This window comes from Triturus cristatus, chromosome 1_2 (assembly GCF_964204655.1).
Source record: "Triturus cristatus chromosome 1_2, aTriCri1.1, whole genome shotgun sequence".
In the NCBI taxonomy this organism is placed as follows: domain Eukaryota; kingdom Metazoa; phylum Chordata; class Amphibia; order Caudata; family Salamandridae; genus Triturus; species Triturus cristatus.
Genome location: NC_140580.1, coordinates 957,309,365 through 957,336,312, shown reverse-complemented (window position 1 = coordinate 957,336,312; position 26,948 = coordinate 957,309,365). Strand labels below are relative to the sequence as shown.

The following is a 26,948-nucleotide window of genomic DNA, read 5'->3' as shown; positions in this document are numbered from 1 at the left end:
TGCTGTTGACTGTTAATCTTCTGTTTGTATTATAGTGGTTTATCTCTTTCTCTTAGGTGTCCTCTAGTAGTCAAACATGTTAGACTCATTTATTGTGTTTTTTATATTAATGTTTTACTGTTTATCTGACTCGCTGTTTTAGTGATCTATGAATTAATCTGAAATGCAGTAGAAAATGATAGGTTCTCTTCGTATAGTTCATAATCTTTTGCTTGTCTGTGCTGCTAAACAAAGAAACCACTCATGTAACAGTTTAAAAAGGAACATGCTAGCTAGAACGTTTGGGCCATGTGCTCTCTACATGAGACTATAATCAGCCTCAGGCTAATTAGTGACATCTATTACCATGCAAAGCTTCCTCAATCATAAGAGGGGCATAGATATATTCATGTATCAATCAGAGAAACTGATTTAGTATATTTACGTTTTCAGTTCTAGGAGTTTTCTCATAATTTCAAGCTTAAGGAATCAAATTGCTTAAAGTAAATCAAGAGAATTCTAAAAGGAAGCATAGATAAAACATAAAGAGTTTTGGAAACAATCATCACTTTAATTGAATCCAAACGTCCCCACCAGGATCGGAAAAGAGGAGACCCAGAAGTAAAGAACATCCTAATCTTATTAATCAAGGCAGGCAGGCGTTTTAAATTCTACTATTGTATTGATATTAGAGGTATACCAAATACCTAGATATTTATTTTTTTGGGGACCATTTGAAAATAGATCCATCAAACATGTATTGCAGGCACAGTTTATTAAATGGTAAATTTTCAGTTTTAGTACAGTTAAGTTGATATCCAGAAATGGCAGAGTATAATGCCAGGAGAGAAAACTAAAATAATTAAAAGAAACAGAATTATTAAGTATATGGTCTGTGGGGTTACTACATAATATCCTAATTGTGATTAATACATTTAACCCCGAAACCATGCAAAGTGAGCATTTCACACCATGCAAAGTGAGCATTTCACACCCATAGTCCCAGTTAATCTGATCAAAAGTCTTCTTGGCATCAATTGAAATAGGTACATTAAGTTTAGAAACTTGTTAATATTGGAAAACATCCTTACATTATCAGATGCTAACGTACTATCAACAAAACTAGATTGCTGCAAATTAATAAGGAAATATGGATTCAAAAACAGTAGCAAGATTTCTGGCAAAAAATTACAGTCGCTATTAAAGAAATAGATTAATAAATTTTACATTAACTACAATCTGTATCAGATTTTGATAAGTCAATGATGTTGGCTTCTAAAAAAAAAAGTTCCAGGGGCAAAGGTGTTAGATAGGAGAGGAACTATATGCTTGTAAATGTTTGGGAGCAAGAGAAGAACAATGAGAAAAAGAACCTACAGAAAACACAACAGAATCAGGAGCATTAGAGTATTTGTGGTCGGCAGGAGCACGCCCGGCGTCTGACAAGATGGCCACCTAGCCCCGGAACTCCGTATCGCGGGTGAAATGTTGCGGTGATTTTCGATACTCAAAACTCTCTTTGGGCATTGAAGTAAAGAGTTTCATGCAACGGAACTGCTCCTGAAAACCCTCATATGTCTAATATGGGTGTATTCGCTATTTATTTTAGGTAAAACCTCCTTTACTTGTTTTCACTCCTTTGCGGCCGCCATTTTGATTTTCTCTGTGAGGCTTTCCTTGCTTCTCGCCTCAGACATTATGCCGCATCCCCGCTCTTTGATGCCAATTACTATTTTCCTGCTATTCTTTGCCTGACCAGACATATTTTTAATTTTATTAGGAGGTTTCTTTGTGTTTTGAGCTGCTTGCGCAATAAATTGTGGAGCCTACCTCACACACTGTGAGACATTGCAGTTTTTTGCTGGTGTTTTTTCTTTGCTCACACAGTTTTCCCTTCCCTGCTCTATGGGCAGGAGCAAGAAATTATTACTTACCCAAAAGAGATCTACAGCTCATTCTCCCGCTTTCAGACTATGGACACCAAATGGGCTTCTATGGATTCTCGCATTTCCACAGTCGAACAGCAAGTTGATGAACTTCAAAATGTCTCCACAAAATGAGTTGCCCTTGAGAAGGAAGTCCTTTGGTTGAAGAAATCAGCTGAGGACCTTAAACAGGAATAGGCGCAATAACCTACGCTTATATGGTCTTCAAGAGAATTTAGAAGGTGATGATCCAGTTCCCTTCTTCAACAATTTTCTCATAAAACTTCTGGACCTCCCTCCATCTACAAATTTGAATATTCAGGGAGCCCACAGGTTGAGTCCCCTCTGTCTTCATCAGCTGCTCCTTCCAAGCCACGAGGTGTGATTTTTCTATTTTTGAAATTTACAGACTTGCTACTGGTTTTATATGCAGCTAAACACAAAAAACAGCTTGTCTGGTCAGGCGCTAAGTTATTTCTCTCTCAGGATGTCTCCTCTGCAAAAGCTAAATGGCAGAAAGAATTTTTGGATCTTCGACCTTCTTTGCGCACACTTGGAGCTCGATATGAACTTTTCACCTGTGTTTATTCAAGGTGACTTACCGAAACGAGACCTCCACTTTTGAGGAACTGGCAGAATTGAGGAAATTCATTCATTCGCACTCTACATCGTCGATGGATGTCTCTGGTTCTCTCTCTTCCACATCTTCCATACCGTGACTCTCTTCTCCTCTGCTACAGATTTTAATTTGCCTGGTTTTACTTAATGCTTTTTAGGTCTCGCCTGAGCCAGCGCATGTGCTGTCTCAAGCGAGACATTTAGTAAGCGGGTTTTGAAAGTGCTACCCAGAGCTTTTAAGTTAGGAAAACACGAGACACGTTTTATTTAAAACCTCACCGAGCAGGGGCTCCCAGCTCAGAAACAGGCAATACTTTAGCCACACATCCATTTTAAGCACACGGGCGCCACGCTGTGTTTTAGCGCGGCACCAGCTTTCAAGTTTGAAAAACAGAGCCATGTTTTATTTCAAAACATCACTGAGCAGGGGGCTCCCGGCAACAGACCTCAAAAGCAGACAATACTGGAGCCCACTTTATTTTGAACTTTTGGTCCGCACAGCTCAAACACCTTCATTGTATAGGCATCTAATAAACTGAAATAAGTGCACGTCACAGCCTTGCGGCAATTGTGTACAGCGTGATTTCGACACCATGTTTAATGGGAGCATGTCAAGAGTTGAAAGCCCAAAGCATGCACTGGGTAACCATGCGTCATGCATTGTCAGCACCTCAAGCACTGCCCTTTGCTTTGCTAATATGTCGTGAATACTTGTTAACGTCTGTGAACTGCAGATGACTTGTGCCTCCTTATTCTGTCTGCCGTTTTTTGTTGTTCTTAATTTACTTCTGAAGTGTCCCGTTAAACATGTTATACCTCCTTTTTTTTTGTCTGCCGTTTTTTGTTTTTCTGAATTTACTTCCGACGTGTCTCGTTTAACACTTTGTACACCGACAGACAACAACATAACACACCCTTCCACGCACATCAGCCTACCCCTTTGCTGACCCCAGTGCCTTGACCCACAGGCCCTGCACAAGAGTGCACTTTTTAGCTGGCCTAGTTTTGATCTTGCCCCGATTACAGCTGTGAAACCTGCCTAAATGACCATCATAAATACACATTGCTTTTAGTCTTCCACAGTGACAGAAACCGACTGGGGGCAAATCACACTTCCTGGTGAAAGTGCAAAGTTGTGCAGTGTTGTGTTCCGATGTAGGATTTTTCAAAGCATATCCGTTGTTTCCCACTGTGCAGGTGTGTGGGCGTTGCAGTTGTGTTCAATTATTAGATTAAAACAGAATTCTTTAACCATTCTGTCGGCGCTGCATGTTTAATAAATACCCTATCCCAATATGTTAAACTAAGTGAAAGACCTAGAAACAAGCTAACCTCTACTTTCTTTGTGAAAGATGGAGCTCAGCTCACACGTCTACCTAGAATGATACCTCCTCCCAGAACACTGTTTGTATCCAGTTCATTCTAACACTCGGGTAGCGTTTTCTTCTGTACTTTGTTATTCCACTCTGTACTGGGTTAAAACTGCTTTGAAGTGTGTGTACTTTGTAAACAGAGCTTATACTTGTACCTGATGAGACAATGGTGGCTATGCTTTAGTAAACAGGAAGTTGTGCACAAGCACCAGAAACGAGGGGCCAGCGTAGCCATGCACATCATGGGCCAGCTTTGACTTAACTGCTTCAGGTGCTGTATTATCAACCAGTCTGTGTCCATTTTAATGTCACTTTTAATCTGCATTTTTTGCTTCCTTTTGGGTTTAACATCTCGTTTCAACATACAGATTGAGGGGTAGCTATTCCAGTTAGTGTTGTTGAAATAATATTTCCCACAGAATCGCAGTGTCAAGTCCACTTTAAAGGCTGCCTCACCCCGTGTCCTCCTTCTATCTAAGTGTCAGTGTTGCTGCTGCTTCTTTCCTTCTTACTGCCTGTGCTTCTTCTTTTGTTTATCCTTCTTTCCCCATTGTCTGTGTTAATTCTTCACCCCACCTCTCACTCTGCCATTGTTTGTGTTACGCCCCTCCAACCAAAAATAAAACAAGCATTGGTTATGCCTTGGGTCTCGCTTTTGAGAGATTTTGCGCTATTGGCATTGTAAATGACAATGCCTTTTATTTATGTGTTTAAAAACATGCACTAATAAAAGGCATTGTCATTTACGATACCAAAAGGTCAAAGTTACGCAAATGCGAGACCTATTTATTGTTCAATTCCCCTGCTTTCAGACAGTATGCGCACATATATGCCTGCAAGGTCTCCCACACCTGGTAGAACAATTATGCAATGTGTCTTTTACAAGTATTAAACGGCACCAATTTTTTCAAACATGGGCAACTTTTTTAGCTGTCAAACGAATAGCTTGAAATCACTAATTGGGGCCACTTTTATTATGGTGTCTGTGGCCTTTTCTTTGTCCAAATTCGACACTGCTTTTACCAATTTTATCAGATTCATAACCAACGTTTGCTCTTCCTCCGAGCTATGGCTTTGCACTGCTCTAAATGCCCGGAAGAGACTAATGTAGTAAATGCTGTCAAACAGGCTTCCACTAGAGACCGCAGGTATTTAAGTGAAACCTACACACAAACAAAATTTATCAGAAGAGCCCACTTCCTTATGAGCGCTCCGCAGCCTCTTACGTTTTATCTCCTTCATTAATGCTGCTGTCCGAATGTTTAATGACAGTGAGCCGCGGAGGTGGTAGTGGGCATTAAAGCAGCACCGATGCCTGCAGCCTCCACTGCTGCTTCAGCTTATGTTGCATCTTCCTGTGGTGGCGTCTGACATTTTAAAGAGAAAGTGAGGTTGAAGCGAGGCTGTTGACTGGTACAATTTCTAATGTGAGCATATGTGAAAATGGTCACAGAAGGAAGTGATCTAAATGTTTCTGATTTTATGTGCTTTCGGACACGTGGCTTTTTCAGGCAGTAATCACAATTTTAACAAGCATTGGCATAGCCAATAGGTCTCGCTTTTGGGACCTTATAAGTATTTAGTTATGCAGCACAATATCCTTGGTGCAACAGCATCAACTGTTGCATGGCTAAACACTTATAAGGTCCCAAAAGCAAGACCTATTGGCTTTGCCAATGCTTGTTATCTTTGCAGGTTATTGTTCATAATTGTATTGTATCACTGTGTTGTATCATTTTATTTTCATCTCCTATTTTTCTCTTATTTCCTTCTATTTTTCTAGGTAATTTCTTATTTTCTAACGCATCTCTCTCTTTATTTCCTGTTTATCGCATATGTTCCCCACTGTGGTGCTCCCTTCCTGGTTGCTTGTGCCGTCTTCCTTGTGTCGCCACTGCCCGCACTTCTTTTTGTCTTCCCCGCACTTCTTTTTATCTTCCCCTAAAAGGTACGTATCACAGTCGTCATCCCCTTTATTTTCTTAACTTGCGTTCCTATATTGCATTAAGTGGTTGTCATGTGCTGTCTTCTCTTATTATCTCTTTTTTCTCTCCTCTTCCAGCCCTTCCTTCCTTTCTTCCTCCTTCCTCCCTCTTCCCTCCTTTTCTCTAATGTTTAACTTATGTATGGCTTGTCAGTTTGATTGTAGTGTTCATTGCATCTTTGTTAATATTACATGTTTTGTTTTTGTTCTTTATGTATTTTTACCGATTTTACATTCAGAGTTATTTCTTGGACTGTGAAAGGTTTCATTAACCCTATTAAGAGACAGAAAATTATATCACACCATGCCTCTTATAATTCTGACTTGGTCCTTCTACAAGAGACCCATCTCACTGAAATTGAGGCATTAAAATTGAAAAGAGGTTGGGTAGGATCAGTTTTGTTCTCTCCCACTTCTAATAAGAAAAATGGTGTTATAATTCTATGCCATATGAAACTGAAATGTAAAATTAATTCACAAGAAATTGATACAGAAGGTAGATGGTTGTTAGCTAAGTTGTTAATTAATAATAGTTCCTTGACTGTTTTTAATGTTTATGATCCCACTCATCCCGATTGTTCCTTCTGGCCTTTGATCACACCAAAATGTATTCAATTTAGAGATGATTACTTTATTCTGGGAGGTGACTGCAACCAAATTGTTGACCCTTTTCTAGATCGCCAATCACAGACACGCTTCACCCCTCATAAGTCTCATAAACATTTTTTTGACACTATTTCCCAAACACATCTTGTTGATTCTTGGAGACTCACTCATCCTGATTCTCTGGACTTTTCTTTCTTCTCTCCTCCTCAAAATTCCCTCTCTCGTTTAGACTATATTTTTCTCTCTCAATCTTTATCTCAGAATTTGTTATTCTCCTCTATTGAACCTATCGTTATCTCTGATCATGCCCCAATTATAACTAACCTTGACTTACTTCCACCACATCCCAGGTCCTCCTGTTGGCGTTTCAACAACTCTCTCTTACTTGACCCACTTTTCTCTTCTTCTTTCATCACCTTTGCTAATGAATTTTTTGACCTAAATAACGATCCTAGCTCCTCACCCTACATAATTTGGGATTCCTTTAAAGCCACTGCAAGGGGTTTCATTATGGGCTTTGTCTAAAACAAAAAAAAGAAACGTTTCCTTCAACAACATAAAGCTACCATGGCCCACATCAAAGCTTTAGAGCGCAAATTGTATACTTCATTAGATAACGAGGTCCTGCCAGCTCTGATTGGCGCTAACCTGGCATTCAATAAAACTTCAACTGATAACGCCTCTTCCATACTTCTCCGTAGTAGTGCTCGTTATTACGGAGGTCGTAATAAAGTTGGAAAACGTTTAGAAAATTATCTTAGTTCCCGTAAAGACCGCACGCTGATTGATTCTATTTACTCTTCGGATGGTTTTCTTCTTCATAAAGATCAAGATATTCTTAACAAATTTAAACTATTCTATAAGGATCTTTATACCCCGGAGTCCCCTCCCTCTAGTTCCCTCATTCAATCATATCTTGATAATTTACCATCCCCATCCAACTCTCACTAAACTCTTAAATCTTTTTCACTCTTTCTTCCTCTCTGGTAAAACGGAAGGTACTTTTCAAGAAGCCACACTGTGCCACTGGTCAAGCTATCCTGGCTGAAGAGGGGTGAAACCCCGAAACCGGTCCTAGGATGCTTGTTTCCGGTCCAGAGAGGACCTGGCATGGCAGTTCGGGCTGGACTGTTCGCATGAGGCACAGGGTCAAGACTGATTTGCATATAGCCAGGTCTAAACTGGGGTGGCATGGTGAGCAAAAGAATGATGGATTTAACCCAGATCTCTTGACTGGGGGTGAATGTTTCAATTTGTTCTGCATTCCGTCCATCACTTGTGTGTCTTTTGCCTTATCCATAAAGAGGGACGAGACCCTACGTTTTGCAAAAAATTATTGACCGATTTCCCTAGTTAATGTTGATTATAAACTTTTTGCCGTAACGCTTTCTCTATGTGTAGATCCCCTTTTACCTCATTTAGTTGGTAAGGAGCAATGTGGTTTTGTCAGAGGCAGGTTGACCTCGGATAATTATTGTCTCTTTCTTAGTTTTAAACAAAGTTCCTTCCCTATCCACATCCTTAGCGGCCATTTCTGTCGATGCTGAAAAAGCATTTGATAGAGTAGATTGGTCCTTTTTATTTGCATCTTTGAAATGACATGGTTTTGGTCCCAAATTTTCTTCCCTCATATCATTATTATGTTCTGCCCCCAGAGCTTCAGTACTAGTTAACGGCTGTATTTCATCCTATTTTCACTTCCAACGCAGAGTCCATCAAGGTTGCCCTCTCTCTCCTCTTCTTTTTGTTCTTGCTCGTGAACTCTTCCTATCCTCAATCCGTAATAATGTTTCCATTTCTGGTTTTTCGTATTGTGACCAACATTTAAAACTCTCTGCTTACGCAGATGACATCCTATTCTTCATTTCTGATCCCGAAACATCCATTCCCCCTTTATTACATGAATTTACTTCCTTTTCCCTTGTCTCTGGATATAAAATCAATTCTGATAAAACAGAAATTCTCCCTCTCACTAAATCCTGTCTTCCACATTCCTTTTCTCCCACTGGGTTTGCATGGAATAGCTCTAAAATCAAATATCAAGGTATATGGTTCTCCAACTCTATTGAATCTTCTATTATATTAAATATGGCTGCGATCTTTTTCGGATTGACAAATTACTTTCCTCTTGGAATCCTCTTTCTTTCATGGTGGGGTCGGTTGGAAACGATTAAGATGACGATTACTCCTATTTTGATTTATACTCTTTCTATGCTTCCTACCCACATTCCTGCCTGTTACTTTAAACAAATTGATTCTCGTCTTTCTAAATTTCTTTGGCAAAACTTAGGCTGTCTCTTCTCTTCGGAGGACGAAAGCTAATGGAGGTGTAAATTTCCCTAATTTTCGCTTGTATCATAAATAATTTTGTCTTCGCCAGGTCTCCAAATGGCTCCTCGCTGACCTTTCTCTTTAAAATAAATTTTAGCCTTTTCTGCCAAAACACCTCTTACCTCCCTACCTTTGTTTAAACACACTTGTTCCCTATTGACACCTCTGATACACCCCAAGCCTATATGTAGAGAACCCTTCTTAGAATCCCCTATCTGGCATAATTCCCTTATTACCATTAGTGGCAGAACTATCTTTTGGAGCTCTTGGAGATCACGAGGCATAATCTGTGTCAAAGACCTTTTTGATGGTCTATCCCCCTGCCTATTTCCCCAATTTCAGACCACTTTTCAATGCCCCTGCTCCTTCCTACAGAAATTTACCACTCTGACGGTCATTCTTGATATTTTCTACCCTCTCCCATCCTCATCTCTTCCCCCGTTCCCTACTCTCTTCTCAAGATTCTTCTCTTGCTGCCTAAAGCTTCTCCTATATATACGTACTTCTCGGCTCCTAATCCAGGACGTTTAAAAACTAAGTTGGAACTATCATGGGAATCTGACCAGGGATGTGAATGGTCTATCACTTTCTGGGACAAACTTTGGTCCCGTTCTCTCAAAATCTCTCGATCTGCTTCTCTTACTCAATCCATGTACTTTCTCTATCATCAACTTTATCTTACTCCCACCTCTATCGCTAAATTTTCTCACTCCACTAACTCAAACTGTTGGACCTGTGGCTCCTCTAATGCCGACCTTCTTCACCTTCTCTTTCTTTGCCCCTCGGTCTCTTCTTCCTGTGAGAAAGTTTGGTCCTGTATTTCTCGTGTATTTAATATTTCCATTCCCTATTCCATTCCCCTTCTTTTCTCTGGAAGTCTCTTCGATTCCTTAGACCTTCTTCCTCACAAAAATGGTCTTCTCGACCTTATACTTGCTTTAGCTTTCCAACACATCACTTTCAATTGGAAAACACTCACGAAGCTCTCTATCCAACACTGGTGGAACAGTCTTTGTCATATGCACTCGATATTGCTTCTGCCTCCTCCTGTAAACCATTGCTCAATAGAGATCTCTTTTGGTTACCTCTTATTACTTATTCATATCATTTAGTATTATCAGATAATTCTCGTGTAAATGCTGAAAATGTTAAACCTCCTTGAGTATCTCTTTACTTTGTTCTTTGGTCTTTCAATGTTTTTTGACTTACTATATATATTAGCTTGATTAGCATAATCCCTCTTATTCTGATGTAGGATGCAATTTTCTCATTTTATCAGTTTTTTTAATTGTTTAACTTCATCCCCTCCCTCTTTTTCCCCTCCCTCCCCTCATTCCCTTAAAAATTTAAAAAAGAGCTTTCTCTTCTTTATATTAACCTCTCATTTGATGTTATTGTATCTTGTATTGCATTATTTTGTACCACTGGTTTTTTGTATTACTTATTATTCAAATAAAGCTTTCAAACTTAAGAGTATCGGTTGTCAATTTGCATGTAGAATCTAGTCTAAGGAACTGCCATTGTGCAATAAAGAAAAATGAACATAGATTTAATTTTTTTCAGGAAAAAAGGAAAATGATATTCTAATCAGATTGGGATAGGTTGCAATAATTGTTTAGCTTCCTGTAAAATACTTCAAAAGATTTAGAAATGCTAGCATCTGAAACTTATGTTGAGTTATTGCATTTACTAGTACAACTAAAGCTATACACTACTGTTTAGTTATCAAGTAATAAGCAAGCTTTTTACCGACCTTATTTTAACTGTCTTAGTATTTAAACATAATATGTTAAAGAATTTTACAAATATTAATGGTGGGGCTTTTGTTGTTTGTTCCAGTTAAATCATTAAACATTTGTGAAGATTTAGTTATAAAATAGGCATGCTCTTTTCGATTGAGCTTTAAATTATTTGTGGCTACAAAGGAAGTGGTGAAAAAGTGAAAGCCTGTTTAAAGGTAACTCAATTATTGACCTCTGTGGTAACATCCGTGCTATTTGTTTACATTTAAGCATTCATTGATAAATATGTTTAACACTTTGCTGAAACTTTGATCAGCAGGAGATGGTTATTAAATCTTCATCTGCTAGTTTTAAAACTAGAGACAGAACTCTCAAACTTAACAGGCACGTGTTCGGAGAGTAAAATTGAGTCCATATGAGCACATTGTATGCAACGAATAAGGGATTAATTAACTAACTGAAATATAGCCACTATATCATGAGCAGGGGAGAAAAGAGACTAATTTTGGTGACCCAGGCCTAAAGTCTCACAAACATTAGTTAATGGTCTAGGAGATATGGCAGTTTTAAAATCTTGAGACTTGTCTGGAACAGTTTTTTATTTGTATTTCCTATCACTGAAGGGGTCTAAGACCTCATTAAAAACGCCACCTAAAATAATGTTATGCTACAGAGTTTATATTTTTTATTTACAGGGAAAATCAGCTCGAAACGGCGGTCCTCAGACATAATAAGTCTGTTGGTTAGCATCTATGGCAGTAAGGAGTTGTTCATCAATGAATATCGTACCCTTTTGGCAGATCGCTTACTTCACCAGTTCGACTACAGTTCAGAAAGGTAGGCTGTCTTTGCTAGTGCTACAACAAAGTTAAACTATTGCCGTCCAAGCTTTCTGAAGTCCAGCCATAGATTCAACTGAGAAAACTGTTTCATGAAATAGCAAGGAAAGTCACAGCAGCTTTTTCTAAAAATGCTCTTTTTATTTCTAGTACGCTTAAAAAAGCACGTACCCACTAGAGGCTTATGATGAGACTAGCACTGTGTTAACTTCTCAAACAAATGTAATTTGGCTTGTGTGGCAGTTGATTGAGAGATCATACGTAATTATGTGTTATTAGGTCCAGCAAAATTGTAATGTTTTTTCATATAGAATGAAAAACCTTTTTTGTATGGTTGTGTTCCTCTTTAATGCACATTTGTGTTCAGCACTATTGTACCTTTTTTTGGTCTCGCCTGACCCAGCGCATGCGCTGGTCTGGCAAGTCTTTTAGTAAGGGCTTCAAAAAATGTTGCCATGGCCGGCCTAGAGCTTGAGTGCATGTGCACGGGCGCACGCTTTTCGCTCACCGCACTTTGATCGCGATCACTCACTTTCGCGGCTGCTTTTGATGTTACAGCCGCATGGCCAATGCTTGTCTCAGAAAGCCTCAAAGATGCACGGACGAGCTCTAAATGTGCTGCGTTCAAGCTATAAAAAAAGAAGTGCACAACTCTGTCTGTCCATCCGTGTATACACATCCTATCCCTGCACACCGTCCACCGCAGCCAGACAGGCATTGTAGGACTCGGTGGTGCCTCTCTCTCTCCCTATCATCCCTTCGCCTTGATTTACACATACATGTCCTCACTGCCAAACACCACACCGCAATGTGTCTTTGTAGCGCTCTGTGCATACAGGTAGATAGCAGCGCTAAGAACCCATCCATGCGAGGAGAGCTCATTGTTACACCCTCACACAGATACAGGTGTGTATTGCACACACAAAGGGATATATATCAGGGGTCATGAGGACTAAGAGACAACAGCGAGAGGTGCGTCCGGCTCCGCAAAATCCAGTGCTTCGTCTTGTCAACGATGCTACGGCGGGCAGCATCCAAAAGAGACATGCCAGGGAGTGGGATCTGTTGCTTGTCCGCCCTTCTAGTCTCGGGTTGTCTTCTTATTGCCCCTATTTTTTGGTGCTGTTGTTTCTTTTGGGGGTTGTTACCGTTGCCCCTTTTTCTTAGAAAAGAGAAGCTGAAAAACGTGAGCGTGTTGTGTTACAAAACGTAATTCTTTGATGGTTCCAGAGTACCGCTCATTAAAGCCCATCGAGCGCCCCCCATCCTTCGCCCATTTTTCATTAACAAAGGCGCATAATAACAAATTGTACAGTGTTTTACCCAAATCGCTTTACAAAGAGCACCTTTCTGTGTCCAATTATCACTTGCTTTGAAATGGTACTCATATCGGCCTCAGGAGGATGAAAAGCGAAGTCTCCTCTGCTGGCGTTCAAACCTATGACATGTAAAATGTAGACACACACCTCGGAATAAGGTGCATAATCTACTGAGCTATCCTCAGGAGGTATCTGCAGAGGGCAGCATAGCACCAAAAGGGGTGGAGGCAGGCTCTGAAATGGGCAGAAAGGTGCTTCCAATTATGAACATCTGTAAACGTTCTCTTTGTTGTATGTAGCGCTAGCTGACAAAGCCTCACAGCTTCACAGCGCTATAAATAACGTTCATTTTACTCTAAGACTGGCGTTCTTTTCCTTAAGCTAGGAAAGATGAATGGTTGTATCTGTTCTATCGGGTTTTGAGCCTGCGGTGTGCAGTTGAAGACAGTTTTCTCCAACAGGTGCTTTAATCCATGGAGATACTCTGCTTTCTTTCTATAATTATTCCTTTCGCTGTTTGGTTCAATCATTTTTTCCTCACAGGTCTCCACTCTTTATTTGCTTTCTCTGGTTCTCTTCATTCATTTTGATTCCCCTCTTCATTTGCTACATGATTTATTACTCTTCCCGCGCCCTGTCACTCCCCAGGAGTGAATGGGCGAATCAGAAGAGGAACGAAGGATTGGTGCCTAACAGCCAGGAATCTCGGCATTAGAAGGATGAGTGGTGGGGTGAAGATGACAATTAAACTCTAGCCTGCAGAGGCCACACCCACACGCACACAACTGCAGCAGGTGCATTAGCCCAGCGATCTCACCAGCTTTAATCCTTTCCACCAGCTTTAATCCTTTCCATTCGATTGGCTGTACTCCTTTGCTGTCTTGTGGAATCTCCTCTATTTCATCAGTTTAAATCCTCGTTTCTCCACCTACCCATATCTGCATTCCATACCGTGTTCCATTCTCCTTATACCCATTTCACCATTATTTTCTCTTTTTTCTCTTTGTTCTTTCCTTCATCTTCACCATTCTCTTCCTCTTTATTTCACTATATTCCTCCCTAGTTCTTGCACCCTTTCTGTCCTTCGTTCACCCGGCCAACCATCTTTTCTTTGACCCCCCCCCCCCCCCCTCAACCTCTCTTGGTCACGCGGACATAAAAGGCGCACTTATAGAATTGAGGGAACCTGCTGGAGGGTCCCCACGGATAATAGATGGTTATTGCTACTCCATTCAATGGCAGTTGCTTTTTCGACCTCAGAAGGATGAAAAGCTAAGTGTACTGGGATTCGAACCCGTGACTGTGTGCTCAAACACAAGGCACAGCTTATTTCCTCCCTCCCCTCCCCTTCTCCTCTCCATTTCTTTTTTCCTCTTGTTTCTTTCCTCTTCCCATTTCTTCTGTTCTCTTTCTCCCCTCGTTGCCCTCCATTACTCTTTCAATGTCTTTCTTTTTTTCGCTATTGCTTATGATGAGATCTCACTGGCAGTCCAACTTTCTTGACATGTAGTGAGACGAAAGCTGGTATGGATTTGAGGAGTGGATTTAAGAACGGTCACATATTTATCAAATAGGATGTATTTTATTGAATTCACACTGTGCTGATGGAGGTAAATATCATCTAGCACTACACGCCCCAACTAACATCTATGTATAGGGGTAGATATTCTAAAACTGTAAAAAAATTAAAAAAAACTTTTAAATGGAACAATTATAAAAAACCACCTGTTAGCAACATATTCAAAGATAATTCCACCCTTTTTATAGAGCCATACTTTAAAGTGGACCTTAAAAATGTCAAAGTTTTGCGGACTGAATGCCTGGCGTCTTATGGATAACTCCTTTGAGGATACTCAGAGACAGATTAAAAACACACTATGCGGAAGACAAGGTTATGGTGAAGGAAGTTTTCTTGAGACATGAACATCAGAAGAATAAAGATAATTTCTTTCTTTCTACATAAAACATAATGCTCTAAAGTTATATTTAAGTTTTAAAAAAATCTGCTGGCGAAACACACCTTGCTCCACAAGCGCAAATCAAAGTATTTCACTTCTTGAACACGGATATAAAAAAGACAGGCATTGGCATAGCCAATAGGTCTCGCTTTTGGGACCTTATAAGTATTTAGTTATGCAGCAGAATATCCTTGGTGCAACAACACCAACTGTTGCATGGCTAAACACTTATAAGGTCCCAAATGCGAGACCTATTGGCTATGCCAATGCTTGTTATTTTATGTAATTGTGAAGGATTTTGTATGAACATACTTTTATCTATGTTAATTATTTATTTCATTGGTCCTTTGCTAGTATTTTTTGTTTAATTCGAGTTTTCTAAGCTCTATTGTTGTTTGCCTTCATTGTAGTGTGCTTAACCAAATACACATTATGTTTTTGGTCAGGCCTTGAAGGTGGATCTCCGACTTGGAGAAGGGTGGTCAGTCAGATGCATTAGGAGGGGGTTTAAGTGACTCCTCTATACAAGTCTGACATCCATCTTCTATGAGATCCACATTCTGCTGCATCGTAAGAACCCAGAGTCATGATTGATAACATAATGTGTACTTGGTTAATCACACTTTCACCCCAAAGGGTATCTTGACTCTGAATAACATGTTTATTGTTACCCAACTAAATGGTACTCATTTTATCCACCTCAGAATGATGCAAGCCTGAGTGGACCTGCTGGAATACGAACCTTTGACAATGAGGTCAAACACTGTTCCCTTCAGTAGGTGACTGTAGGCCCGTCATTGCCAGGAAGAGGCAGGGCAGCTCCCCCCCCCCCCCCCCCCCCCCCCTTTGATTTTGACTTTTTTACTGCTGCCGGTTAGATTAACTGTTACATCAAGGGGTTTGTCCAAATGTATCATGCAGATTGAAGAGAAGTAAGCAGCCTATGGGTGGCTCTTACTGTATTTTGATTGAAACCTATATTTTTCCAGGCTTTATTCTCGCATTCACTCTTTTAAAACATGGGCTAGAGAAAAGCGGAAGCTAACAACTGTACTGACAAGAGGCCCAGAACAAATAAATAAATGTTATCTTACTCGAATAATGCAGTGGGGACCCTCACCGGGTTGTATGACATTACTACGCATGTTTTTACGTTGCAATTTTCACCACTCCCTTTTACATTTACTTACATTAACAATACACTTACCCAGGGCTTTAAGTGGAACGAAAAAACTGGAGGGTCTCTCAAAGGGGCGTGGCAAATGCAATTAAGGGCGTGGCTTAAAAACACTTTACCTAAAAATCTGTGTTTAGCGTAGTGTGCCGCCCGACTTGTATTTTGCTGTTTCTATTATTGCATCTAGATATATGATACAAAAAGTAACATCATACCTACAACAAGCACTATTGACTTTGTCAATGGTTGTTAGTTGCATAAGATAAATAAGCAGCAGCTATGGCTTGTATGTAATATTGAAAAAGCTTCCACTTAAAGCCCTGGTTACACCACGACAATGTTGCTGCTCCTGAGTTTCAAAAAGAGAAGAGAAATCCAGAGAGAAAATGACTCTCTTTAAAGGATTTTCCTTCCCCTACAATGCTCCCTTGAAATGACGCCATGCCGTAACTTCTCCACTACTGAGAAGTGAGCAGTGTGAGTACGTGCACATCGATGTGCCTGCGGTCACTGCAGTCCTGAAAGAAATGGACCACCTGTGCCAGGGCACAAAACAGAGCCCGATAGAGACCTGTTTCAAGGCCCCCTTTAAAAAACTGCCGGTGCTCAGACCCGGCCCACTTAAAGTCCTGCACTTACCACACAAACGACAAGCACGTACACTTTCACCATGCCTACAATTACTTCGGATTTCGTTACCGGAGTTTCACTCAGAGTAACACTGCCACCCACGGATGAACTAAATATACATACCTGGTTACCAATTCTAGTGAATAAACTCCACACAAAATACTTACCAAACAGCTTTTGTTTAAGGTGAATAATCGTCAAAAGATACAGGTAAGTGAACTCTGGTGCTTTTTGGAAGGTGTAATTAATAATCAGACTGCCGAATTTTCGGTGCACTACAAAACTTAACAGAATAAACTTCTTCAATTGAGAAGTTGCTGGGGACTGGAAATTTAATTACACCGTCCAAAAAGCAGCAGAGTTCACTTACCTGTATCTTTTGACGATTATTCACCCTAAACAAAAGCTACAGAACGACGATCGATTTGACATGTACGTATCAATTGTATTCTATAATTCTTGAATCTTTGGAAACATCATTCAGGGGTCAACTGTTAAATTTATGATAGTCCTGAAGATGGTCTCATGGACAAATGCATAGAGACTGAAACGTCGACATTCACACTCTCTTCTGGAAAATAATGTACAATGAGAAGAAGTGTTTACAATAGTGACATTGAAGGATTATACAATTGTATTTATTTTCCTCTTGTTACATTGTTTGTATAACTGTGTAGTACCCTTGATAAATTTCAAAAGATAAAACCTTTTTCTATATATACCCGTGTTTTGAATATTTATTGTTTTGTGATTGGTTCATTGGTTCTTATGTCCTCACAAGGAACAAAAATATTTCTTAGTTAAAATACATTTGAATAATATCTCTCTGGCGAGTTTATCAATAATTCTTGCAGTTAAAAATATAGATCAAAAGCAATAGAACAGAGTATTCCAAATGGATCTATGCTAAGGCACCTTGGTAGTGGGCTACACTCACTCCCACTGTGATGTCATAGCCTTACCCTTGGGTTACGTTTACAAACATTTGCCAAAGTCCACCAGGGGTTCTCCATTTTCGAGTCCCCAAGTTTTTTTTTGTTGGTTTTTTTTTGCAAAAACAATTTTTATTGCTTTACCCGATTACATTTGCCATCATCAAACATCATCACACCCCTGGTCATATCCAGCATGTAGGAACCAGTGCATAATACAGTCTAAACCACTTCCAGCTAGTAAGTCACTGTCCCCCAGCACTCCCATATGCAATTACACCCTCCCCCCACCCACATGTCAGTGTGCCATAACACCAGGTACCAGGAGAAGTCTCTCTTTTGAAGTAGCCGTGTTAGTGGCTGCAGGCCACTCCCCACCCCCATAGGCAGGCTCAGAGCAGTAAGGAGAAGGAAAGCCCTCCCGCCCTCCCGCGTGGTCTATCGAGCACCTCTCTATGATTACGCTTCTACAGGCTGCTCCTGCGCTTCAGTGCCCTCCTCCACATCTGCTGCCCACCCTCGGAGTTCAACCACTAGTGCTTCCCATGCATGTGCCATGGCCAGCGCCTTTTCATCGTTTCCCCGCCACGCTAGCTGCAGCCGAAGTGTGCCCTCACTATCCGCCCATTTGGTGAAGGCCGCTCTCCATCTCGTAAAGCTGGGACCAGCTCCTGATTTCCAGTGCAGGGTGATTTCTCTTTTAGCCACAACCAGCCCTAGGTCGCAAAAATCGAGTCCCCAAGTTTTATGAGATAATGTTGCAAATGTAGCCTGGAATGTCCCGTGTCTGGTCTAATCACTATGAGCCCATAAATGGTTTAGACGATCACGACTGACTGGGAAATAAGCAAGTTACCTGTGTAGCTTCTAGGGCACACCATACAAATAAGCAGCTTAGGGTTATGTTGTGGAACATAGAAGGGTGGAGGGCAAAAATGGAGGATCCTGATTGAATTAGATCACTTGCTCTGTATGATATTTTGACATTTCAGGAGACTTGGGAAATGGGGGGAGGACTCCAAATGGATGGTTGTTTACTTTACATATAATGCTTCCCTGTCTTTCCATGTAAGACCTAGTGGGAGTGTTATATGGCCGTTAGGGTCATTGTCGACATTGCTAAGTTAGCATGAGCTCTGCTGCCATATTCCTGCTTTTGCGAATGATACTACATGACTCTATTTTGCTAGACTCTGTGCCTTTCACAAGAGAACTGTCTGCGTTCTCTGCATGTTCCTGGAGTTTATTTTGAACACTATGTGCAAGGTCGATAAACAATGGCCCTTTTTGTTCTGTTCTGGTCAGTCCCTAGCACCTAGACAAAGCATGCTAACAGAGCTGTGCTGCTGGAAACTCGTGCTTTGATATTACGGGGATGCATGTTGTTCAATAGACACACTTGGAGAGGGTCTTTCCAGTGAGAGAGCTGTGCTGTTCCTATGATGTAAAACTTCTATCTAGGCACTAAGGTATGGGGTCTGCTGACAAAGCCCAGAGATCTTCCTTTATATAATAAATTTCACCTTACCAAGGGGAGGGTGGTTAGGCCTTATAGTCCTTTGTCCACTGTCTGTATATTATGACATCCCCCTTTATATTCCATGGAATTGTAACAATGCTAACTGTTTTAGGTTTATGCATTTCGCTGCTGATAGTGGCTCGTATACTGCATTATAGAGCACAATAGTTAAAATGAACATTTTGAACTATAACCGTTACTCTGACAATTCTTATTGAGGAAAAGTAAGAGTGAGTGAGCGATAGGGTATGTCTTGCTACCGTGATTCCTGAGAGAGTCAGGAGTGTTGTGTTCTGGGTTGTCTGATCATTTGTAGCTGCATGAGTATGTAGGAGAAAGAATGAGACACTATAGCTAGTCTGTTTTGGGATTTTGGTTACTAAGGTGGTAGGAAGGTTCAGCCCATATACACTGAGGCCCTGTTTTCCTGCACATAGTTCTGTTTGTGTGTTGAGTCCCCGTAACAGGGGTCTTGCCTTATTTTGTCAAATTAGCTTTGTCACAAAATTCAAGAGATTAAGAGCTCCTCTCTGCATATTTTAGGTGGTGTTCGTTCTTTTAAGAACCCTTCGAGGATTCTGTGTATTGACCTATACAATGCCGTCCATGGAAGGGAGTCTGATGATGTTTCAGCCACACTCTGTATTTATTTGCACACCTTCTTTTCTAGTTGTCCCAATGTTTTTACTATCATAATGATCCTGGGTGATTTCAATCTCCACCCCTGTAGTAGCTGTTATAAACAGGGAGGGATGGGGTTGGGGGGGGGGGGGGGGGTGGAGGGGTGCGGGCGGGATTCTGAAGTTGGGAATCACTGTCAGGACCATAATGGACCTACAGCTTACCCAACAGGGGGTCATGATGAAAGACCTGTCTGCGGAATATAATCTGGTTGATATCTTGAGGTGGGAACGTTTGTGTAAAGGTAGGGTTACTCCCACCTTTAAGGGTTCTGGAGATGGCTCTTTAATCGATTATATGCATGTCAGTGGGTTTATAGTTTGCCTCTTATTCTACCTTTTCTGTGGACTGGAACATGTATAGTGATCATAACTCCAGTTAGTCTTCGGTGGATATCCGGAAGAGTAGCATCCTATCATCGTTTCAGGAACAAAGTGAAGACTACTGACCAGGGATGCAGACTCAAATGGGAGAAAATCATCCCAAAGCAGTTTTTTAAGAATCTGGTTGTATTCTGCTTCCCTGAATTCCAGGTTTGCTTTAATGTAGAGGCTTCTGATGTTTGCATTCTATCTGTATATAAGAAGAGAGGCAATTATATTAACTCTGCCCTCTCAAAAAAACTAAGCCGGGTTCCTCATTGCCCTATCGTTGCTTTGATAAGACCTGTACCAGGGCGTGTCGGGCACTTTTAGTACAGCTAAAATGATTACCCCGGGATAAGAGTAAAATTACACACTGTAGGTCCGTTTATAATGCAGCAATCCTTCAAAGAAAGAAAGAACTACAGATAGAGATGTGGGAGTATTTACTTTCAGCAAGTGCGAGGAAGGACAGTACACTCTTCTGGAATTTGGTTAATCATCACTTCTTTATAGAGGAGAGGGAGACAGACTTAGCGAGCTGGATATGTGTATAAAAGCAAATGTATACCAATTTCAACCTCTGGTAGTGAAATATGGGGTTATGTGATCATTGCCCAACTGAGGATAGCAGAGAATAAATATCTCAGAGAACTCTTGGTATTGGGACACTATATCTCCACTGAAATGATACATGAGGAAATAGGTATCAGTCACACCATAGATTATATTATGCTACGTCCCCTCCTGCTCTGGTGTAGTGTTTGGTTAAAATAAGTATTAAGCCTGAACAGACTAAATATAATTGATTGTATGAAATTAGGCAACATATGTAATATACCAGGGCTGGTGTACATCAGAGATAATTTTATAAATTTCGGAAGACCAGAGTTATTTTTTAATCCATCTAATATTACTAAACAAGATGTGGCCTGTTTAAAGGAATTATTTAATGATAGATGACAACTGAGAAATAATCCTTATCACTGGCCAAACCACTTTTTTGGAAATGTATTATGGTTAAGACCGTTCCAGGGATGGAGACATATTTACTCTGAGATGCCTATTCCCCAGCGCCGTCTTTTAACTTTTTTTTTAGGTTGGGTCAGTTTCATCAGCTGTTGTATCCGAAGGGAACATGGTACAAATATACTAATCCCCCAAAACCGTTCCTATAATTTGTTTTCTAAATGTGATACCTTGCACACCGTGACGATATAGCCCATGTTTGCACAGCTCCAACATAGATTTTAAAAACCTCTTTTTTTAACCTATGCCTTTGATCGGGTCAGGCTTGTTTTTACAAATTTAAAATTCACAGTTCATACGTTCTGATGTATCCATGTTTCTTGTGTAGGTTTATAAAGCAGCACAATAGGGGATACTCCCAGTGGTTTTGTATGCTGTGAAATGTATTTGTCATTTTATCTTGATCACTTCTTTTATGTACTTATATGATTTTATTGTAAAATCGAATAAAAGTTTTTTTTATGAATGCATTAGTCGATTGAGTCACCAGATCCATCTGGCAAGGCCCCCTTCTCTGGGGTAGATTGGCCAAGAACATCCTCTGACGATACTTTGCTTTGTCCTCACAATCCCATCCTCTCTTGCCCTCAGGTGAGGTTGTCTGGTGTGATTCTCTATCACAAGGCTTTATAGGAAAGATGGAAGGGATGGCGGATTAGCCCTTATATTAAAAAACAGATAACAAAATGCACATGCACCCTGATTGATATTAGAGATTGTGAAAGCCTCTTATTTTGTATAGAGAACTTTCACATTTTCCGGAATCCTCATCTACCGTCCCCCTGGTCCAACAACTCAATATGCATTAACTCTTCCAGAAATTGTGACTGAAACCAGCCTAACTGAAGCTAATTTGACTTTGCTTGACAACCTCAATCTACATTTTGAGGATGATAGCGATATGGTCTCAACTAGATTTACACAAAATCTTGCAGCACTACAGTTAAAACTAATTATCTGTGACACACTGTTAGGGTCATTTATTGGACCCTATATTTTCCAACATTGCCAAGTTTGCTACGGAAGAGCCACAACACATTTCATGGTCTGATCATTTATCGTCCCTTTCTGGCTTAATCTCCCCATGTCACAAATGAAATCAAAGTCCATAAGGCTGTGGAATAAACTCGAAATGAACAAGTGGCACAATTCCCTGAAAGAATCTACCCCGGCCATGGATGAAAATATGTCTGAAATGCATTCAAATTTTGAGAGATGGCTGAGTCAATTGATCCTCTCATCCCTTATAAATCCATGAAACCAAAGTCTAATGGTAGCTCAGCTCCATGGTATACTTCAGAATTGGTGACACTTAGGAAAGAGTTAAAGAAAAAGGAAAGAATTTGGAGAAAAGGATACGACCTCGGTAGCAAAATAATTTTCAGACAAACTATATAAAAAAAAATATCAACGCGCCATAAGACAGGTAAGAGTTCCAATTTTAGCACTAAAATTGAAAATGCCAGAAATTAAACTAGGAAATTATACAAAGTAGTAAACATCCTAATGACAACTCCTACCTGTCAAGCAGGCCCCCGCCCTCTACTGAGCGATGCAACTTGTTTTTTTCACTAATAAAGTAAAGTCTATCATTGACTTCCTCCCCGGTAGCATATCACCTTGTTTGACCTCCTGTGAAAAACTAACAACGGCATACCAGTTGATCTTATTCCCTCTTTTAAATTTAGATGACATGAGAACTATCTTATTTTCTACAAAATCTGGTTCCCCAACAGACCCAGCCCCACTTGATGTCCTAGCTAAATTATTTTACTAACATTAATGAAGATTGTAAATAGTTCTCTGATCTCTAGCGCTGTCCCTCTGTGTGGAAACACGCTTTTGTCAAACCACTGCTTAATAAGACGCATGCAGACCCTTTGGTAGTCAAGAGTCATAGACCTATTGCTCTACCTCCAATAGACGGCAAAATGTTTGAAAAACATTCCAATAAACATCTCTCTAATTTTGGGGAAAATCATTCTATTCTTCATCCCACTCAGACAGGATTTAGGCCAGGAAGCAGCACTGAAACCACATTGTTAATGGCTACTGAAAAGCTCTGAGCTACCCTGGCTAGAGGTGGCACTGCGGCCATGATCATGCTGGATCTCAGTGCTGCTTTCGATACTGTCTCCCATTGCATCCTTGCCCAAAGGTTTGAAAACTCATTTCTGACTCAGCCCTTGAATGGCTCAAGGCTTTTGTGAATGACGGAAGCTTTCAGCTGCTTGATAGTTCCTGTGTCTAAGCAACTTTTGCCATCAAATGCGGAGTCCCATAGGGCTCTTCTTTAAGTCCAACACTCTTATTGTTAATATCCTCCCACTGGCTAGCATAGTACAAGCCCACGTCCTGGATCTTGTATCATATGCTGATGATAATCCGTTGATCCTTGCACATACCCCTCACACTCAGCAGGCATCTAGTGACTTAAATGACTGTCTTAAGGAAATAACAACATGGATGTCAGACAGCCACCTCAAGCTGTGCGGTGGAAAGACTGATGTGTTGGTTGTCGGTAACATATCCTGTTGGAAAGAACTGTTCTGGCCTCAATGCCTTGGGGAACAACCAGTACCAGCAGCTGCAGTTAAAAGCCTAGTTTTTTTCCACTGGACAGTAAACTTACTATGGAAATCCAAGCCACAAAAATCTTCCGCGAACTGTTTTCAACTACCGAGAACATTAAGTAAGGTTATCCAGTGGCTGCCGCTTTCATTCAAGAGAGTGGTTATACAGGGACTAATTGGCTATGGCAATTCACTATATCTGGTAAGCCCTCAATATGTCCTAAAACGTCTACAAACCGTTCAGAATGCTGCAGCACATCTACTTTTCAAGCTACCCAAATATCACTCAGCAGCTCCAGCGTTGGCTGCTTTGCACTGGCACCCGATACGAAAGAGGATCCAGTTCAAAGCCCTATGTATGGCTCATAGAGTGATGCATGGAAAAGGCCCCCTTCTGATCTGAAGATTTCTTTGTCCTTACACACTTAAGAGCTTTGTGTTCTAAGAACTCCTCTCTGCTGTCCATTCGTAAGGTCAAAAGGCCAGATGTGGTGGCCTCTCTTTTGCTTTTTTGATGGTTAGACTGTGGAATGGCCTGCCTGCCAAGCTAAGCCGGGTCCAGTAAGAAATCTCTTTCAGGAAACTCATCTATTCTAACCCTGGCGTGGTTTGCCAAGGCCTTGCAGGTGCGCCTGTCTCAGCTCCGGGAGGTCTTTTGGGGTAGCTGTGCACTATACAACACATCTTGAATAGAATTAAATAGAATACATTTCTGTGCTGACCTATACTGTTCCCAGTAGAAGATACTTCTACAGTTGGTGGTAGCAATTCTGGAAGCAGTATAGTGCAGGGTTGTAGCTGCTGCAAAGCTTACAGAGGACCAAGTTTGTGAGGTGCCTTAAAGCTGTATATTCCCGATTATTCCGTAGGTTCTGATGGAGGTTAGATGGCCTTCCTCCTGTTTTCTGTGCTTGTGGACTTCCTTGGCCTTGATGATGGTGTAGTGTTTAATGGCTAAAAAAAGCCTCAATGATTAAGATCTCAGTGGCAATGCCTTTGGTGTCATGGAAGCCTGCCACAGTGTATAGATCTGAAAAATTGATCATGCATACTGTAAATTCATCCTTTCATGAGTTCCTTCTGCCAAAGGAGGTACACAGCATAGAAAGCGTGGCATAACAGCTGAGCAGGCTGCAGAGTAAAGATTACCATTTGTTAGAAAAGCGAATGCAAAACTGCTAGAAAAAAAAGCTTCATGGCTGATGGCGTAAGACTAAAATGTTAAGAAAAAAGCCATTGAATAATAACAAATCCTTGTTCACAGAGAACAAAACAGTAACTGCCTCTGACTCTAGAATCATTAGTGGTGCAGTGCCCAAATACTCATCTCTGAAGGCTAAAGTCTATAGTTAGTATTTATTTTCTTTTAGTTTTAACGGGATTTTTACAGTCATAAGCACTTCATAGCATCTGCCTGTAGTTGTGATTGGTTTTGTTTTAAAATGACAGAAATGTAGCCACCTGTATGCATATTTTGTTTTTAGGAGTTATATTAGAAAATGTACCTAATCCTAGTTTAAAATGTGTTCTGGGATTAAACACCAAAATGGAGATATTCTAGTGACGTTCCAGTGATGGAGAACTAGGCTTCTAGTGAGTAATGTTTCCTTTCTTCGCATGATTTTAATGTGGCAATGGAAATTGGGCCATGCAGTGATCTCGCCATAACCCAGTGGTTCTTAAATAGCTGGACATCAATATCGTGCACAGAGCCCATCCCTTTGTTTCCTCGCCATCATACACCCACCACACCCTCCCCACCTTAAGCTCATTTGTGACATCTGTCACACTTCTCTGACCTTTGGATGCCATTATCCTCCTGTCAGCTTGCAACAGTCAATTGTGAAAGAACTTAGCAAACTATAGGGCAGGCTCCATGCATAGTCATACGCTCTTTCTGTAATCATACTGACACAGCAGCAGATGGAGTTACAGCCCTATTGATATTGCTTACAAACCGAACAGGATAAGGGAGTCTTAATGATTGGTAGTGCACTGTATTTACACCAGCATCTTCTGCAGATTGATAGAATCCCCACAAGTGCCACATAATCTACCATCTGCTGCATAATTTGCAGATTTCACCAGTGAGGATGGATTAAATGCACTAAACAGTCACCACATGTGATGCTCTGTAGGGGCAGACCATTTGCAAAGTTTAACTTGTCCCCTTTCATTGCTGTGTTCAGGTGTTAAGCTGGTACTAGTGAAGTAAAACCTTTGCCTAGATGGTATTAATGTATGTTAAAATGACAAAATAGTAAAACAGTACTGCCACAGAATATGTTACAATATGCAGCACAATTTGTCTTTTCTTGCGAATAATTAGTATTTTATACAGAATAATTTGTTCCTCCATTGCTATATCATTTTCAGTTGCCCTTATCATAGGCTGTAAACAGAGTATAACGGCTACTGAAATTGTCCAGAATCTGCAGTCATGTCGAACCCCTGCAGAATTTAGCAGCCTTCTTCAAAGAATATTTTTTATTTTGGTGTTTTGAGTCCCCTGCGCTGCCAGTGTCTGCTTTGTTATGATCCCTGTTTTTTCAAAGGCAGGAACTTTTATTTCCCTGTTTCGTTGAGGAGTTTGCTTTCTTCAGACTATTGTCTCAGCCACTTTACCGGCTCACTTTCATAAGTCTTCCTTCATATGTGGTGACGAAGTCTTGGAAGGATAAACTTGACTTTCTATTCTCTCTCTTCTAGACTCAATCCATAAAGAAATGTAAACTGGGTGTTTAGATGCTTTGTAGGAAACTGAGTAAGTAACAAGGAGAGAAAGCACTTCGCAGTGAACCAGGTGGAGGTTGCTAGAGTTCATTCTAGATGGACAGCTGCTGTAGAGTGAGGGAGCTAGAATCATCCTCTTCTACCATGTGTGGGTTCTGGTCAGAACCCTTCTCCTTTTCTCATATTTCCCCTAGCATCGCCACCAGTCTCTTTTCTGGTCGACATTGAAGTAAGTTTCTGCTTTCTATTTTCCGGTCCAGGGAAGATCTGGCTTGGCAGTTCGGACTGCTCTGTTCCCATGAGGAAAAGGGTCAAGACTGATTTGCATATGGCTGGGTCTGAACTGGGGTGGCGAAGTGAGCTAAAGAATGATGATGGATTCAACCCAGAACTGTGGCTGGAGGTGAGTGTCTGAGAAGTTTCAGCGCTCCGTCCATCATCTCCTTGTATTTTCTTTGTTCGCCCTATGTTGGCAGGGTATGCCCAGACCTGGGTTCCTTGCCCACTTTGCCACTGGACTCAAGCTAGCATGGCTGATGAGGGGTATTACCCTGAAACCAGTCCCAGGATGCTTGTTTCCGGTTCAGGGCAGACCTGGCTTGGCAGTTGGGGCTGGACAGTTACCATGAAGAAGAGGG

At 40.8% G+C, this 26,948-nt stretch overlaps 1 protein-coding gene across 2 annotated transcripts in view; it reads left to right on the top strand.

Annotated features, from left to right (window-relative positions):
- The window catches only part of ANAPC2 (anaphase promoting complex subunit 2), a 284,740-nt gene that overhangs the window by 199,469 nt on the left and 58,323 nt on the right, over positions 1–26,948 (top strand). For both annotated transcript variants that reach the window (XR_014962878.1, XM_085610066.1), the window contains exon 8: positions 11,254–11,395. Coding sequence is in view for 1 of the 2 variants with exons in the window: in XM_085610066.1 (XP_085466192.1) it covers positions 11,254–11,395 (142 nt within the window). In the remaining variant the exon portion in view is untranslated. The remainder of the gene's footprint in view (positions 1–11,253; positions 11,396–26,948) is intronic.